This window comes from Saimiri boliviensis, chromosome 10, assembly GCF_048565385.1.
Source record: "Saimiri boliviensis isolate mSaiBol1 chromosome 10, mSaiBol1.pri, whole genome shotgun sequence".
NCBI lineage: Eukaryota > Metazoa > Chordata > Mammalia > Primates > Cebidae > Saimiri > Saimiri boliviensis.
This window is the reverse complement of record NC_133458.1, coordinates 87,329,098-87,347,087: the sequence shown is the minus strand read 5'-3', so window position 1 is coordinate 87,347,087 and position 17,990 is coordinate 87,329,098. Positions and strand designations below refer to the sequence as shown.

At 41.1% G+C, this 17,990-nt stretch overlaps 1 protein-coding gene across 1 annotated transcript in view; it reads right to left on the bottom strand.

The window, feature by feature from the left end:
• Window positions 1-523: 523 nt before the first annotated feature.
• The window catches only part of ABCB5 (ATP binding cassette subfamily B member 5), a 121,854-nt gene continuing 104,387 nt past the window's right edge, over window positions 524-17,990 (bottom strand). The window contains exons 24-27 of the mRNA XM_039472840.2: window positions 15,962-16,159; window positions 13,098-13,304; window positions 3,611-3,757; window positions 524-721 (exon numbers count right to left, since the gene is read on the bottom strand). Of these exons, the coding sequence (XP_039328774.2) occupies window positions 524-721; window positions 3,611-3,757; window positions 13,098-13,304; window positions 15,962-16,159 (750 nt within the window). The remainder of the gene's footprint in view (window positions 722-3,610; window positions 3,758-13,097; window positions 13,305-15,961; window positions 16,160-17,990) is intronic.

Here is a 17,990-nt window from a genome sequence, read left to right as displayed (position 1 = left end):
TGAGAGAAATATTGAGAGATGTAATACAAGAAAAATCCCTATGATCTGGTTAAAAGGGACTAGCACAAAATACTCTAATATATTCTGCAAAACAAAGTTCCTAGTTAAAGACACTCTCCCTGCAATGCCATAGGCCCCACTATATCTTCGACTCCCTTGGCTAAAACCTTCAGCATGGTTAACTGGATAATATTCCCCCTCGGAACATATTTCCAATTTTATAACAGAAGTTGATGGGAAAATAAATTCACTTTGTAGGAAATGACTTTACAAGCAAATGCGCTAGAATATTTTTATAAAGTGAGAGATAAAAGCATTATTTCACTTACATGAAATAAACACATTTTTGCTTCCTTTTAAAAATCTGAAGTGCAGATGGTGCGTGAACAGAACATATGTACTTGAGTAGCATGATTCTAGGTATTGATATATACAATAAACGAGATGAAAGCTTGCCAAGTAATTACTTAGTACTCCTTCTTTGCATTACACAAACATCAAAATATGCGCTACCTCAACAGCATCACTGCACTGACTGCGCATTTACTAATTTAAAGTATATGTCTCGATTTCTCAGGAGCTCTTGATGAGTTCCTTGTTCCTTTATCTTTCCATTGTGCAGAACCACTATCAAATCTGCGTTCTGTATTGTGGAGAGTCTGTGAGTGACCACTAGGCATGTCCTCCCCGTCCTGGCTTTATCAAGGGCATGCTGAACCACCTGGAAGAGAGAAAGACCTGTGATCAGCAGTTTGAGTTAGATGTCAGTAACTTTGCGTAAGTCGAATCAATTAAGGTAATGTAGTAACATATTCTTTGCTTGTCCCCAAAGGAATTGCCCTACTTGTAAAATATTCACCCTACGCAACAGAAGTCTAGAAGTCTAGAAAGACTAACTACAGATAAATTAAGTAAGACATTTGTGAGAATGAATAAAAATGAAATAGTTGTTTATATGTTAGTGGTTCTCAACGCAGTCAGGAAGTAGCATTTCTAAGTAGAATTATAGTAGTATTTCTACTACAGTTTCTTTTCTTTTCTTTTTTTTTTTAAGATGGAGTTTCGCTCTTGTTACCCAGGCTGGAGTGCAATGGCGCGATCTCGGCTGACCGCAACCTCCGCCTCCTGGGTTCAAGCAATTCTCCTGCCTCAGCCTCCTGAGTAGCTGGGACTACAGGCAAGCGCCACCATGCCCAGCTACTTTTTTTGTGTGTGTTTTTAGTAGAGACGGGGTTTCACCATGTTGACCAGGATGGTCTTGATCTCTCGACCTCGTGATCCACCCGCCTCGGCCTCCCAGAGTGTTGGGATTACAGGCTTGAGCCACCGCGCCCGGCCTACTACAGTTTCTTTGAGTAGTTCTAATACTACTCAAATTTCTACTATTATTTCTTTGAGTAGTTCTAAACTGAAAGTCAGGAAGTAGTATTTCTAAGTAGCTTTCCTAAGTAGAATTGTCTAATTTATTTACCTAATTTTCTCACATAGATTTTGTTTTGTTTTTGGTAGGTTTTAGCTGTAGAACTGTCCTGTTAACATAGCAACTCACTTCTATATAGCATCAATGTGGTTATGATGCTATTTAGAAAGTGGGAGTGGAGGGTGAAAACTAATATTTGTGGAAGGTATAAAATGTACCCAAGATGGCTATCTCATTTAAATTCTTTCAGTAACCTCATAAAATGATAGTATTTTTTTTTTTTTTTTTTGAGACGGAGTTTCGCTCTTGTTACCCAGGCTGGAGTGCAATGGTGCGATCTCGGCTCACCGAAACCTCCACCTCCCGGGTTCAGGCAATTCTCCTGCCTCAGCCTCCTGAGTAGCTGGGATTACAGGCACGCACCACCATGTCCAGCTAATGTTTTGTATTTTTAGCAGAGACGGGGTTTCACCATGTTGACCAGGATGGTCTCGATCTCTTGACCTCGTGATCCACCTGCCTCGGCCTCCCAGAGTGCTGGGATTACAGGCTTGAGCCACCGTGCCCGGCCATGATAATATTTTTTATTTTTCTGATAACTGAGCTAAGGTTAGACCAAGGTCATACTGCTAGTAACTGATGAATTGAGGATTACAGCCCAGATATGTCTGATCCCAAAAGTTAGTTGTTGTGTTTTTTTCATGACACATTGTCACTTTGGGATTCAAGAATAATATCATCTACAAGTAGGGATCATGTGGGGCCCATGCCTGGGCCTTTAGGGCAGATACCCTCCATTAGAATTTAGAAAAGTTACTTAATATTTATTTTATTTATTTATTTTTTTGAGATGGAGTCTTGTTCTGTTACTCAGGCTGGAGTGCAATGGCGCGATCTCGGCTCACTGCAACTTCCGCCTCCTGGTTTCAAGAAATTCTCCTGCCTCAGCCTCCTGAGTAGCTGGGATTACAGGCACGCGCCACATGCCCAGCTACTTTTAGTATTTTTAGTAGAGACGGAGTTTCACCATGTTGGTCAGGCTGATCTCCAACTCCTGACCTCGTGAGCCGCCTGCCTTGGCCTCCCAAAGTGCTGGGATTACAAGCGTGAGCCACCATGCCCGGCCCTGAAAAGTTACTTAATCTTTCTAAGCCTTAGTGTGCTAATTTACACACTAAGGCTTAGAAAGAATGCCATTTACAATGGGCATGCTAATATAAGAAGCTCATTCGTCATGTTGTGAGGACTGAGATAATAGCATGTAAAGCATAATCTTTAAATATTAATAATTATCATTTAACCAATGTTCATTTACTAAATAAGAGCCCATATGTGCAAGAAACTCCTAGGGGACAAGGACATAGCAAAATTAAACAGCCGAAGAAGCTTGCTGGGCAAGTATATCCTCATGTGTGCGTTTGTTTCCTTGTTTCCTGCTCAGACTAGGCTAAGTCTATAGGAGGTCCTCGCAGGCTCTGACCTCGCAGGCTCTGACACTGCAGTGTAGATTACTCTTTTTTTTTTTTTTTTTGAGGCGGAGTTTCGCTCTTGTTACCCAGGCTGGAGTGCAATGGCACGATCTCGGCTCACCGCAACCTCCGCCTCCTGGGTTCAGGCAATTCTCCTGCCTCAGCCTCCTGAGTAGCTGGGATTACAGGCACGCGCCACCATGTCCAGCTAATTTTTTGTATTTTTAGTAGAGACGGGGTTTCACCATGTTGACCAGGATGGTCTCGATCTCTCGACCTCGTGATCCACCCGCCTCGGCCTCCCAAAGTGCTGGGATTACAGGCTTGAGCCACCGCGCCCAGCGATTACTCTTTTACCCATACAAACTACCTTATTAATTTGTTTGGCATCACTGGAATAATAGTAATATTGAAAAGTTATTTTTCTTGGGCTCTTTCCTTGAATGAAAGAGCATTTCAAAAATTGGTCCACTTTTGATAATGAGACCATTTTGAGTGAGAAAACCTTCTGAAACATGAGATTCCCTCTGTCTCTACTCTGTCCCACTTCGCCACCACCTACTGACCTTTATGTAAAGGCTAAAGCCTTAATTAGAACTGGTGACCTTAGAACTGCAATTCTTTCCAGACCTTTGTTTTTCCAAACTTACCTTGGTTTCTTCCATGTTACTGCATGCTCATATTTGTTATTATATTCTGACACAAAAGAAAATGATGTTACCTTCTCACTCTCATTATCAATGGCTGAAGTGGCCTCATCCAACAACAAAATTTTGGGTTTTTGGAGAAGAGCCCTTGCAATAGCCAGTCTTTGTTTCTGGCCGCCAGAAAGTTGTGTTCCTTTCAGTCCAACTTGTGTGTTGTATTTCTATTACAGGAGCATGCAATTAAGAAAGCAAGGCTTGGTTAGTTAAATTAGCATGGCAACTGTGGGCGAGAACCATCTAAATATTTCAAATTTTGCTACTCTTGAAAATTTGTGTCCCAACAAATGTTGAAATCTATTCTCGGGCTTTGTTGCAAATAAATGCGAAAGCAGCAGTAAACACTACCATCCCATTTACATATCCAGTCTGACCACAGACAGCAGACCTATGCCATTATGCTTCTACAAAGAAAGTTTTCAAATTAAAGCATAAGGAAAAAATTATTGGCAAGAAACAAGTTCATAGTAAATACAAATCCTTTTCCATTAAGTTACATCATCTACTATTCTCAGGTTAAAATGATTCACAGTATTAAAAACAACAAGGAAATTACAAGGTTTCTTCACTTTGGCTCTTGCTGATAAGCTTCTATGGGCACGTCCTTACAGATGCTGTGATGGGATTCTCAGTGGTACATGGATCTTCCTGGAAATAAGTTAGGTTGGCATCTTGAAACAGTCTATTCACCTTTTCAGGCCACAAAATAGTAATGGTGACATTTAGCACTTGACAGTGTTTCCATAGTTCCCCTGCTTACTAATAACCCGATTTCTCCAGTTGTTTCCCTTCATGGCAGGGTAAAGAAAATTTATTTTTATTTTTATTTTTATAAACTCGTGGGACATGGGTGAAATAGATCAGGACATTGGCTTACAGACATTATTATTATTATTATTATTTTCAAAGAAAGAAAGAGAAAGAGAAAGGGGGAGAGAGAACAGGAGTCTTGCTCTATTGTCCAGGCTGGAATGCAATCTAAAAATAGGTATTAAAAAACCTCTTTTATGCTGATAATTGTACTTAACAGTGGAGACGGGAAGGAATAAGGGAAGAAAATAACAAACAGCCAACCAATATTTCATTTAAATCTGTGAAATGCTATGCAAATGCTGAAGAGTGATTTACTTCCATTTATGTCGTCACTTTCAAAATAGGTGTAATGTGATACTGAAAAAATAATGTATGTTCTATGGACCTGGGGTGAAGAATTCTATAAATATTCACTGAATTTACTTGTTCCAGGTCTGAGTTCAAATCATAAATGTCCCTGTTAATTTTCTATCTCGTTGATCCATCAAATATTAACAATGTGGTATCAAAGTCTCCCGCTATTATTGTGCAGGAGTCCAAGTCTTTTTATAAGTCATGAAGAAGTTGTCTCATGTATCTGGGTGCTCCTATATTGGGTGCATATATATTTATGATCATTGACTCCTGTTGTTACATTGATCCTTTTACTATTATGTAATGTCCTTCTTTGTTTCTTTTAGTCTTTGTTACTATTAAAGTCTATTTTGTCAGAGATGAAGGTTACAACTCCTGTTTTGTTTTGTTTTTCTCTCCATTTGGTTGGTGAGTCTTCATGGAACCTTTTGTTTTGAGTCTTTGTGTGTCCTTGCTTATGAGATGGATCTGGATACAGCGTGCCGATGGGTTTTGACTTTTTATTCAATTTGCGTGTCTGTGTCTTTGACTGGGGCATTTAATTCCATTTAAATTTAGGATTAATATTGATATTTGTGAGTTTAATATTGTCATTTAATGCTAGCTGGCTATTTTGCCCATTAGTTGATATAGATTCTTCATTATGAAGTTACTCTTTACCTTTTGTTAAGTTTTTGGGATGACTAATAACTGGTTATTCCTTTCTGTGTGTAGTGCTTCTTTCAGAAGCGCTTGTAAAGCAGGCCTGGTGGTGATGGAATCTCTGAGTGCTTGCTTGTTCGTGAAAAATTTTATTTTTCCTTCATTTATGAAGCTTAGTTTGGCTGGATGTGAGATTCTGGGTTGAAAATTCCTTTCTTTGAGGATATTGAATATTGACCCTCACTCTCTTCTAGTTTGTAGGGTTTCAGCTGAGAGATCTGTTGTGAGTCTGATAGGCTTCCCTTTACGGGTAACCTGACCTTTCTCTCCAGCTGCCCTTAGGATTTTCTTCTTTGTTTCAACCCTGGTGAATCTAACGATTATGTGTCTTGGGGTTGCTCTTCTTGAGGAATATCTTTGTAGTGTTCTCTGTATTACCTGGAGTTGACTATTGTCCTGCCTTACTAGGTTAGAAAAGTTTTCCTGAATAATATCCTGAAGAATATTTTCCAGCTTGGATTCATTCTCTTCATGACATTCATGTACAACTATCAAATGCAAGTTAGGTCTTTTCACATAGTCCCATATTTCTTGGAGACCCCTGCTCATTCCTTTTTACTTTTTCTTCTCTAATCTTGTCTTCTAGTTTCATTTCATTAAGTTGGTCTTCGACTTCTGATATCCTTTCTTCAGCTTGATCAATTCGAGTGTTAAAACCTGTGCATACTTCGTGGCGTTCTCGTATTGTATTCTTCAGTTCCATTAATTCACTTATATTCCTCTCTAAATTGTCTATTCTCGTTAGGATTTTGTCAAACCTTTTTTCAAGGTTTTTAGTTTATTTACATTGGGCTAGAACATGTTGTTTTAACTCACAGAAGTTTCTTATTATCCACTTTCTGAAGCGTTATTCTGTTAATTGGAACCACTTGTTCTCCATCAGGCCTTGTTCACTTGTTGATGAGGAACCGTGATCCCCTGTAGAGGGAGAGGCATTGTGATTTTGAGTATTCTCAGCCTTTTTACGCTGGTTTCTTCAGTCCTGTCGTTTTTGTAATTACAGACTTTCAAATTAGGTCTCTGAGTGGATGTCCAGCTTGTTGATTCCCAGCGCCATAATCTGAGCAACCCACTGCTCCGGACAAAACAGCGGCGTTAAGATTCGTGGTGCTTTTCTGCCCGGGAATCTCTGGTCTGGCGTCCTTCTTGAGTCCCTTTTTCAATCAGCTGAATAGGCGACTCTGCCTTCCCGGAGCTCCAAACGACCAGACCAAACGGGGACCCAGTCCCGTTTACTCTGCACCAAGAACTACTGCTCCCGGGCGCCGGCAAAACCACCGCGCCAGCCTCGAGTCGCGCTGGTGACCCGTGCGGCTCCTTCGCTGGGAATCTCCTGGTCCGTGAGCAACAAAAATTCATCTGAAAGCGTGGCGTCCTCTCGTTCTCTGCGCTTTCACTGGGAGCTACAATCCTGAGCTGCTAGTAGTCAGCCATCTTGGATCCCTCTCAGGTAAAGAAAATTTCACACAAATCTTGAGGCTATCGTGGTCCTCTGAATCACAATTGGTCACTTCAGTTGGGGTAAGCAGCTTATTGCTCGCTTTTTAGATTGTCCCATTGATTTAGCTTCCTTTCAAGGCTTCACATTGATTTCTAGTGGCCCTTGGCACTTTCCTAAGAAACCTAAGCCACTGGTACCCAGATAAGAATATGTAGATGGATCAGCTCTATTGCGAGAGCTGGTCTAAGTGTGTAGGTGGAAAGATTAATCCTGTAGCAGCATTTCACATGCAGCATGTGATTCATAGCTGTTCATTTTGTGTTGGTAACCTAGAGAAGCTTGAGGGAATTGCCTTTCCATATCTGACTGCTTTCAGGAAGTGCATTTTGGGCAGAGTGGATGTCTGGAACCTGTGGTATAAACTTATAACAAAATGCGTCCACATCATCTCAAAGTTTTTCAATTTAGCATGCGCAGGTGCTTGTTTTATATCAAACAATGGATGTCTGAATTACTAAAGCCCAGGAAACATATCTTCTCTGAAGTGAATGGTCTATAAAGAACACAGACTTACACCATTTTCTCTGTGATTTATCTGACTAGTAGGCCTTGGGCCCCTTCCTACTAAAATGCATTTTGTAAAATTCGAAACCATAGATGAAACTGTGTCTTTCATTCATTTCCAAACACTGCAAAGTTTGCATTTAAATGAGGGGATTAAATCTTAAACTAAAAATTGGGAAGGGAGGTGGGAATGATAATGAGCTTATAGCTCTTTCTGCCAGCCTAGCTTAAATTGTACATGAATTCTTCTAGGGCAGCCGAAAAAGATACAAAAATTACTTTAGAAATCACTTTGCGGGCCTGGCGCGGTGGCTCAAGCCTGTAATCCCAGCACTTTGGGAGGCCAAGGCGGGTGGATCACGAGGTCAAGAGATCGAGACCATCCTGGTCAATATGGTGAAACCCCATCTCTACTAAAAATACAAAAAATTAGCTGGGCATTGTGGCACGTGCCTGTAATCCCAGCTACTCAGGAGGCTGAGGCAGGAGAATTGCCTGAACCCAGGAGGCGGAGGTTGCGGTGAGCCGAGATTGCGCCATTGCACTCCAGCCTGGGTAACAGGAGTGAAACTCCGTCTCAAAAAAAAAAAAAAAAAAAAAATCACTTTGCATTTTTTGGCCTTCTCTAGATGGTAGGAGAGTGTAAGTTTAAAGAATATACTGGATGAAAACTAAATTCAGATGTTTTGCCTGCTGTTAAGCAGAACAGATTACAAATATGGATATACACATTGTCTCAATAGCCACCTAAAAACATTTGCATATATTTAAACTGAAGATTTTTTACATTTGTTTTTAATGAAGAACCACAGGGTTCCTCTCCAACTGAAAATCTGAATCAGTTTGCTGGCAATCACTGGGATGGTGAGTGCCCTGAAATTACCTCTTTTACGAGAGAAACTCAAGGGGTAATGGCTCCTTTAATATGAACCTGGAGCAAAAAGTCAGTTATGTCCTGGAGGGAACACCAAAGTCTAATCATAAAGCAACTGCATTCTGGAGAATCTCTGCAGGACCTGGGTTGGACTTTAGGGTTGGTCCAATGGTCGAGGTCCTACTTAAGGATGTGGCTTGACTGAGAGCTGCCACTGGGTGACATTGTGAGGATTAGGAGAGAACCACACCTGGTATGTCTCAGAGGATCCTTGCGATCAAGGCGGGTTGCTTCCACAACTCTCCTATGCTCCAGGCCTGTATTTCCAAATGCCTGCAGGATATTTCTTTTTTTTTTTTCTTGAGACGGAGTTTCCCTCTTGTTACCCAGGCTGGAGTGCAATGGCGTGATCTCGGCTCACAGCACCCTCCGCCTCCTGGGTTCAGGCAATTCTCCTGCCTCAGCCTCCTGAGTAGCTGGAATTACAGGCATGCGCCACCATGTCCACCTAATTTTTGGTATTTTTACTAGAGGCGGGGTTTCACCATGTTGACCAGGATGGTTTCGATCTCTTGACCTCATGATCCACCTGCCTTGGCCTCCCAAAGTGCTGGGATTACAGGCTTGAGCCACCACACCTGGCCAGTCTGCAGGATATTTCTATGAGATATGCTGTAGCTGCATTGCATTACACTCGGCATGTTCTAAGGTGACTCCTTGCTCTGCACCCTCCCGGTTTGAGCTGTTACACAGATCCACACTCCCTTACCAAAACTCTTAGGGTTATGTGTATTTAAGAATTCCAATTTTTTTCAACCTTAGAAGAAAAAATTCCATATATTATGTATATACTATATATTATCTATATCTAATAATAATATATTATTTAACCCCCCCCCCAGAAGGATCTGGGGAAGCAACTGGTAATCAAATACATGAATTTTGTGCAGATGTAGTTGATTATTCTAAGTGGGATAAATATAAATAAAGGACTATATCATGTCCTTACACCATTTAGCCACCAAATGAATTTTCATCAAACACATACAATTTGTGTGAATGTGTGTGTGTGTGTAGGGGGAAGCCTATTCGGTGTTTTATTCTGTGACAGTGCTCAGTGTATTGTACATTCCCTTGCTCACTTTCCAGAGACAATCTTGAGCCAAGTCCTACTTTTAAAATATCTTTTAAATCAATTTTCTTGTGTTCATTTATTTTATAATTGTTATTGTAGGCCTTTAAAAACCTCTTCCTGGAAATAGCTCCTAACTGACCTCTCAAGCTCCCTGTGTCTTAGTGACAAAAGGGAAGGTAGAGAATGTAGATTTTGAGGGAGCAGGACATGGCACATGGGTCAGTCCACAAAGTTTGTAGTAAAGGTAAAAGAAATCCTCAGAAAGCAAAGTGTGACACAACTTCAATTTGCTAAATAATTCTTGGAAAGAATTATATGAATAATATCTTAATGCGTCTTATGTGAAGACTTTTCCTATACCTGTTTTACATGTGGGTATATAGTTTGTGCTTACTGAGTGTTACCGGGAGAGCTGAACTTCTCTTTCACTTTTGCTCCACCATTTTCACACTGCCACTGTGGCAATAGATTTGAGGGGGATGCTGGGCTCCACTTATTTGCTCGAGAAAATTGTTATTTTTTTCTTTTTTGAGATGGAATCTCACTCTTGTTGTCCAGGATGGAGTGCAATGGTGTGATCTTTGCTCACTGTAACCTCTGCCTCCTAGATTCAAGTGATTCTCCTGCCTCAGCCTCCCGAGTAGCTGGGATTACAGGCATGTGCCATCATGCTTGGCTAATTTTTATATTATCAGTAGAGACGGGGTTTCACCATGTTGGCCAAGCTGTTCTCTATCTCCTGACCTCAGGTGATCCGCCCTCCTTGGCCTTCCAAAGTGCTCGGATTACAGGTGTGAACCACCATGTGCAGTCTAGAAAATTAATTCTATCAAAAAAAGGGCAACAAATTACAAGGTTCATGTTCACTTTTCTTCCCTAAAAACCTAGGTGTGAGCTATAACATATTTCTGAGTGTCACTCTGAGTACACCAATGCCATGCTCCGCGTTTGTGGTGGTTGCTTTGGACTGCGCTTCTGAAGGGAGGAGTAAGGGCACCTTTGTTCCCATCTCTGAAACCCTAATACCACCGTGGTTACGAACCCCTTCCCCGCTTCAGCATATCACAAAGAACCCAGGTTCAAATGCTCAGTTTCTATACAACTTTAAGAAAGTTATTGAAATTCTTTATCTGTGAAACGGGGGTAGTTGCAGCATCCTTGCTGTACTGTGGTGGAAATTTAGCTGAGTTCTTGGTTCCCAGAAGTGCTGGGGAATGCAAGACTGGTTTTGTCTCTTCCTTTTTCCCAGCCAACTGAGCATAAGAGGGCAGCTTTATTCTACCCAAGGTACTAACAAAGGCATTTAATAATATGTAGCTTTTCTAGGAATTATCTGATTTAAAAATTTTTAATGATTTTATTTTGATACCAGGTTTTCTTACGATTCTACATGTTTTTGGGGAACAATGACATGAAGGTAAATTAAAGTTAAAATTTAAAACACTGGAAAATAAGCTACTTTAAAAAAATGTTAACAAGAAATAACATCTTAGTTTTCAAAATCTGTTAGGAAAAGTTAGCACAATGGATCTTTGCAGCATGTAGTTTTGGGTAAATGTGAGAACTGGTACAATAAATAGAAGATAATAAACAATTTTTTTTTTTTTGAGACAGTCTTGCTCTGTCACCTAGGCTGAAATGCAGTGGCACAATTTCAGCTCATCACAGCCTCTGCCTCCTGGATTCCAGTGATTCTCATGCCTTAGTCTCCCAAGTAGCTGGTATTACAGATAATAAACAATTTAAGAATGAAAGTTAGGCCTGGTGTGGTGGCTTACGCCTGTAATTCCAGAACTTTGGGAGGCTGAGGTGGGTGGAATTGCTTGAGCCCAGGAGCTCGAGACCAGTGTAAGCAGCATGGTAAAACCCCATCTCTACAAAAAACACAAAAATTAGCCAGGCGTGGTGGTATATGCCTGTGATCCCAGCTATTCAGGAAGCTCAGGTGAAGCTGGGGGGTCGAGTCTGTCATGAGCCAATAACACACCATTGCACTCCAGCCTGGGTGACAGAGTGAGACCTTGTCTCAAAGAAAAAAAAGAATAAAAGTTAAATGGTACAAATGTCAATTGGGCAGCATTTCACAATACATAAAACAAACTCAAGATTATGCAGATAGTTATGTGACCACAAATTAACAATGCAGGGAGTGTCGTGGTTAAAAAGGAAGTTGCCGTTGAAAGCTATTCACAGCATCACTGTATTTATTTAAAAAATGTGAATCCTTCCAATACATTTAGTACTGCAAACCCTTACCAGAGTAAGGGAGATTGTCTTAATGGCCTATTTCTATATGTAGGCACCATGTTATATGGAGAAGAGCTGATAAGGGAAGGAGTATAAAATAGAGTATGGTGACTATTGGCCTCGGCCAAAGAACACAGCTCTAGATTGTTAGTGTTCGATATATTGGTTGTTAAGCTTTACTATTTCCTTTTAAAGAGAGATAGAAACTTAGTTGATAAAAATCACATGTAAAAATTTGCCTTTACATGAAAGTATCTCTATTTTAATTTAATTTGTGTGTGTGTGTGTGTGTGTGTGTAGATATAAACACTCAGATATTATAAGCACTTAAAGTTACAATTATTCCTGTCTGTGCAGTTTTTGGATTTGTATCAATGCTTGCTCTTGAAACATTGTTCAAGAGCATCGATACATTGATACATACAAGAGCATTGATACAACACCATCTATACATGGACTTCTCTGAGATTTTGTGCCAGTTGTCACAGCCAATACAGACATCAAAGTGATAAAATGGCAGGCAAGGATCTTATGCTCTAGTGGGGAGGGAAAATGCTAAACAAATAACTAAGTGCTCAGGGTAATTTTCAGACTGTGATATGCGCCCTTAAGACAAAGTGATAGCGGATAGGAGTGATGGGGACTTGTGAAAATAGGATGCTTAGGGAGGCCTCTGCAAAGGTAGCATTTGAAAGCGCTTGAAAGTTAAGGCACTACTATGGCAAAAGCCAAAAGAAGGGAGGTCTAGGCTGAAGAAACAGCAAATGCAAATGCCCTGAGGTAGGGAGCAAGTTGGTCTGTTCATGAGACAGGAGAGGCCAGCTCAGCGGCAGCAAAGTGACCGCATGGTCAGGATGTTGCTGAGGAAACAGTGGGGTCAGATCACAGAGGCTTCGGCAGGCCCTCCATAAGGAACATCTGGGCTTTACTCTAAGTGCACAGGGGAGCCATGAGGCAGTCGTAAGCAGGGGACAGATAGGATCTAATTTGTTTTTAAAAGATCCCTGTGATTGCTGTGAGGAAGGAAAATGATAAAGGAGCCAGACTGGAAGGCAGATTAAGAGGCTACTGCCGTGGTGGGGCAGGTTCTAGTGTGGACCAGCCACAGCATAGATGGACAGAAGGCAAAGAAAAAAATGTTAAAGTTAATCCAGTGAGCATTAATACATTTTGGTTTTGGAAAAAATAGTTACATGAAAAATCTCAAACTTGGCTTTTCACATCTGACTTCATGTTTTACGTCAGTCTTTAGAGTCTGGAAATAAATAAGCTGTATAATCCAAGAAATTCATAAAAAACACAACCACATAGGCCCAGTGGCTACTTAGGCTTACTTAGCGGCTTTGTTATTGAAGATTTCAGAGATTTTCTTACCTCAGGGAGACCTTCAATAAAAGAATGGATATTTGCTGCATTTGCTGCTTCTTTGATCTCATCTAATGGCACCACACGGCTGTTGTCACCATAGGCAATGTTCTCAGCGATGCTGCAGTTGAAGAGCACAGGCTCTTGAGAAACAATCGCTATTTGGGAACGGAGCCACTGTACATTCAGTTCTTTTGCATCCACGCCATCAAACAGCTGCCAAAAGCAGAATGGAGAATGGTGTGTTAAGATCACACAACTGTATCATGTTACAGTTCAGTGTATTCAAACACACACAAATCATAACAAGAAGGATAGGAATTCAAGCTATTTTGAAGTATAAGGTTACCCAAGGAAGGCTCATAAATCATATGCTGTATAGAAGCAAACAGCATGTAACTCACTACTGCCCCCTCCACTGTAAGAGGACCTGGCTTTCTGAAAGCCCAGTGATCAAAGTAGGTGGAGAGGATAGAGTATTCCACGTGTAAAGGTGTGTCATCTTGCACACAGCCATGTTTACTCACATGAATAGATAATAACACTCAACTCGTATGTGATGAACATGCTCCCTGTGTGAGGGGGACTCTTCTGGTACCAGGGAAATAATGGTCAGTAAAAGAAAGCTCATACCCTTTGGCAGCCTGTATTTTAGCAGAGAGCCATGCAATAAACACATGAAAAAATAATAAACTGAGAAGAGGTACTCTGAAGACAGGGTAACAGGGTAAAGGGACTGAGGCAGTGAGGAGGGTATGGGGAGGCATGAGAAAGGGATTGTCCTAGAAGGCCTTAAGGAAAGGATGTTCAGACTAAGACATGAACGGTGAGAAGAAGCCTGCAAGGAAGTTAGAGTGCGGACATTCTGGGCAGGGCAAAAGTAAAAGAAAGGTTCATTTAAAAAAAAAAAAAAAAAAAAAAAAAAAAAAAAAAAAAGGCCGGGCGCGGTGGCTCAAGCCTGTAATCCCAGCACTTTGGGAGGGCGAGGTGGGTGGATCACGAGGTCGAGAGATCGAGACCATCCTGGTCAACATGGTGAAACCCCGTCTCTACTAAAAATACAAAAAATTAGCTGGGCATGGTGGTGCGTGCCTGTAATCCCAGCTACTCAGGAGGCTGAGGCAGGAGAATTGCTTGAACTCAGGAGGCGGAGGTTGCGGTGAGCCAAGATTGCGCCATTACACTCCAGCCTGGGTAACAAGAGCTAAACTCCGTCTCAAAAAAAAAAAAAAAAAAAAAAAAAAAAAAAGCAATAAAATATTAGAAAGAAAGAAAGAAAAGTTCATAGGTGTGTTTAAAGAATACAAGAAGACTTTGGGAGGCTGAGGTGGGCAGATTACGTGAGGCCAGGAGTTCAAGACCAGCCTGATTAACATGGCCAAACCCTGTCTCTACATTAAATACAAAAATTAACCAGGCTTGGTGGCACTGACATGTGCCTATAATCCCAGCTACTACTCGGGAGCCTGGAGCATGAGAATCGCATGACCCCAAGAGGCAGGGGTTGCAGTGAGCTGAGATTTTGCCACTGCACTCCAGCCTGGGTGACAGAGCAAGGCTCTGTCTCAACACACACACACACACACACACACACACATACAGAAAAAGCACAGTGCATGATGAGGTGGGCAGCGATATGAGAGGAGCTTGGAGTGGGAGGCAGGGGCCAGGGCATGAAGGATCCTGATTGATGGCATGGACTCTGGTATATTCTTACTGTGGTGGGTTTAGAGGAGGGAGTGTGCTATGCTATGTGCGAATAGATGAGTGTGGCCTCGTTCACTGGATCCCTTTAGGACAACTCTGTTTTGCAAATACTCATTAAGAATATGTGAGGGTGAAAAGACTGTACATTGCAGGAGAATGAGGACTAACGTGACAGTTTGAGTTTTAGGAACGTTTTGTAGGGAAAGCGGACAGGACCGGAAGCCTTGTGTGGGTGTGCTGATGCGGTGGTGGTGGTTGCGGGGACAAGATAATGGGAAATTCACTATATAACGTATAGTAAGACAAGTGCCTGGTAAGAAAAACCATCCTTAGGTTTGAAAGATGGAGAGATTAGCCGGGCGCGGTGGCTCAAGCCTGTAATCCCAGCACTTTGGGAGGCTGAGGCGGGTGGATCACGAGGTCAAAAGATCGAGACCATCCTGGTCAACATGGTTGAAACCCCGTCTCTACTAAAAATACAAAAAAAAAATTAGCTGGGCATGGTGGCGCGTGCCTGTAATCCCAGCTACTCAGGAGGCTGAGGCAGGAGAATTGCCTGAAACCGGGAGGCGGAGGTTGCGGTGAGCCGAGATCGCGCCATTGCACTCCAGCCTGGGTAACAAGAGCGAAACTCCGTCTCAAAAAAAAAAAAAAAAAAAAAAAAAGAAAGATGGAGAGATTACATCATTTTAGAGATCAGAGACATGACTTCATGGAGCTGATTCAAATAAGCCTTAACCATGCATAAAGTCTGGACAGTTGGGAGGTGGGGATGAGCAGTGGGGAAGCAGAAGCCTGAATTAAGGAGGTGGAGGACACTGTTCTCTCTGTCTGAAATAAACCAGAACAGAATATGGGGCCACGATGTGAACATTAGACCTAACCTAACCACCTTATAAAGTAATTCCACGGCTAAGATAAACATTTCTGCTCCCAGAATGGCTGAATAATCTTTGGATCTTTGTACTTCACTTCAAAGTCCTAACCATCATTTTTGTGATTGGTTTGCTTGTCCTCTTAGTTAAGAGTTGAGATAGAGATTTTTATTCTTTTTAACTTCTGCATTGTTTGCCCCACCCAAACCAGTGGGGTTGCTTAAGCCCTAGTGAATGTTTAAGAATAGGATTGCTAACTCCCAGAGTAGGTGTGTTTCATTTCAGTCTTACCACTTGTCCTTGCACAGGATCATAAAATCTCTGCAGAAGTTGAACAGAAGTGCTTTTCCCACAGCCGCTGGTCCCCACAAATGCTACTGTCTTTCCTTGCTCAATAGTGAGGGATAAGCCATGGAGGATGAAAACATCTGGGCGACATGGGTAGAAGAAAGAGACTTCTCGAAACTCTAAATTCCCTTCACATGTGTCCTGTGAAAGGAAGTTGACAGAGTTGAGAAGAGTGACTTGGGAAGGCTGTAACACATTGTAGCATATTGGCTAAATGCTTTTTGAAAATTGTGCATGTTTCCATAGCCCATTTAATTTTAAACATGTATGCGTCTCTGTAGAGCTGTTGACTGCAAGTGGGTTTCTGTCACTTTTGTTTATATTTTTTTGTGTCTGTGTTTCTTGTTAGTCTCACTACTGGACATCACCAAGTTTCTAAAAACTACTTGCTTCCTTTTGCTTTGCTACAGACAGTTCCTTTCCGCAGTTAGTTGTTTGACCAGCTTATCTTAGTGATACATTTTTTAAAAAATTTCGTTTGTGCTTTATAAAACTTTATTGCTTAATTCAGAAGAGCTGGGGTTCTTGTAAACTATATGTGTAAGTGTTTTTTTGTAAATCAGGCCATGTTTTATAGTGAAAGTATTTTTCTTTTATTTTATTTGGCAGGGTCTAGCTCTGTCACCCAGGCTGGAAGGCAGTGGTGTGATCTCGGCTCACTGCAGCCTCCACTTCCCAGGCTCAAGCCATCCTCCAACCTCAGCCTCCCGAGTAGCTGGGACCACTGGCCTGTACCACCACACCCAGCCAATTTTGTATTTATTTATTTATTTATTTACTGAGACAGAGTTTCGCTCTTGTTGGCCAGGCTGGAGTGCAGTGGTGTGATCTCAGCTCACCCCAACCTCTACCTCTTGGGTTCAAGCAATTCTTCTGCCTCAGCCTCCCAAGTAGCTGGGATTACAGGCACGCACCACCATGCCCAGCTAATTTTTGTATATTTAGTAGAGATGGAGTTTCACCATGTTGACCAGGATGGTCTTGGTCTCTTGACCTCGTGATCCACCCTCCTTGGACTCCCAAAGTGCTGGGATTACAGGTGTGAGCCACCACACCCAGCCCTATCTTTATTTTCAATTGACTATTATTTGGTAGTGCTTTTTGCCCAAACATTTAGTTTTCTCTCTATGCATCAATCTCTCTACTGGTTAATGATTTACACCAATAATTATCTACACCAGGATATTTAAAAAAGACTTCCCAGAGCTGTCACTAAATGATTAACTTTCTCTTAATATATTTGGTTCATAAGATTTTAAGTTCCTTTGAACTTTGTGTTTGTCTCAATTGCATTTTAAGTCTTACTAATTTTTGTTGTTAGAGTAAACATCAACTAAGAAGGAGTAAGTGGATTTGTGTGTGTGTGCGTGTGTGTGTGTGTGTGTGTATGTGTGTGTGGGAGTGATGGCTGGATTTTAAAACACATCCTTACAGTCAGGTTTACTAGTCACGTTTGACCCATTCTGACCATCAAAGAGGTAAGAAGCAGGGGCAGGTAGGGGTGAGGAGCACCAAAAAAAAAATTTGATGATATTTTCATGTTAAAGGAATTCAGTGTTAAGATGTGGTTAAGAGATCTAGAAAAAAAAAATAATAAAGGATATTTGGCAAAATTTAAGAGTAGTGTAGTAGTAGTTTATTTTAGCTTACTCAATATTTTCCATTTGCCTCCTACAACACATGAGTATTATTTATATAACAAGGGCTTTTATGTATTTATTTATTTAAAAAAATTTTTTGGTGTACTTCCGTCTCTGCATTTGTATGAAAAAGGTTTTAAGAAACCCAGAATAGTACAGAAACATGAAGAATTCAATTATTTATGTGTATGCTCTAGTATGCATTTTGTATAATAGCTCATAGAGGTTATTCTAGAAAACTTCTAAACTTTGATACATTTACAATTTGTTCTTACTATTTTAAATGGCATTTAATATGAAAAACTTCAAACGTGTAAAAATAGAGAGAAAAA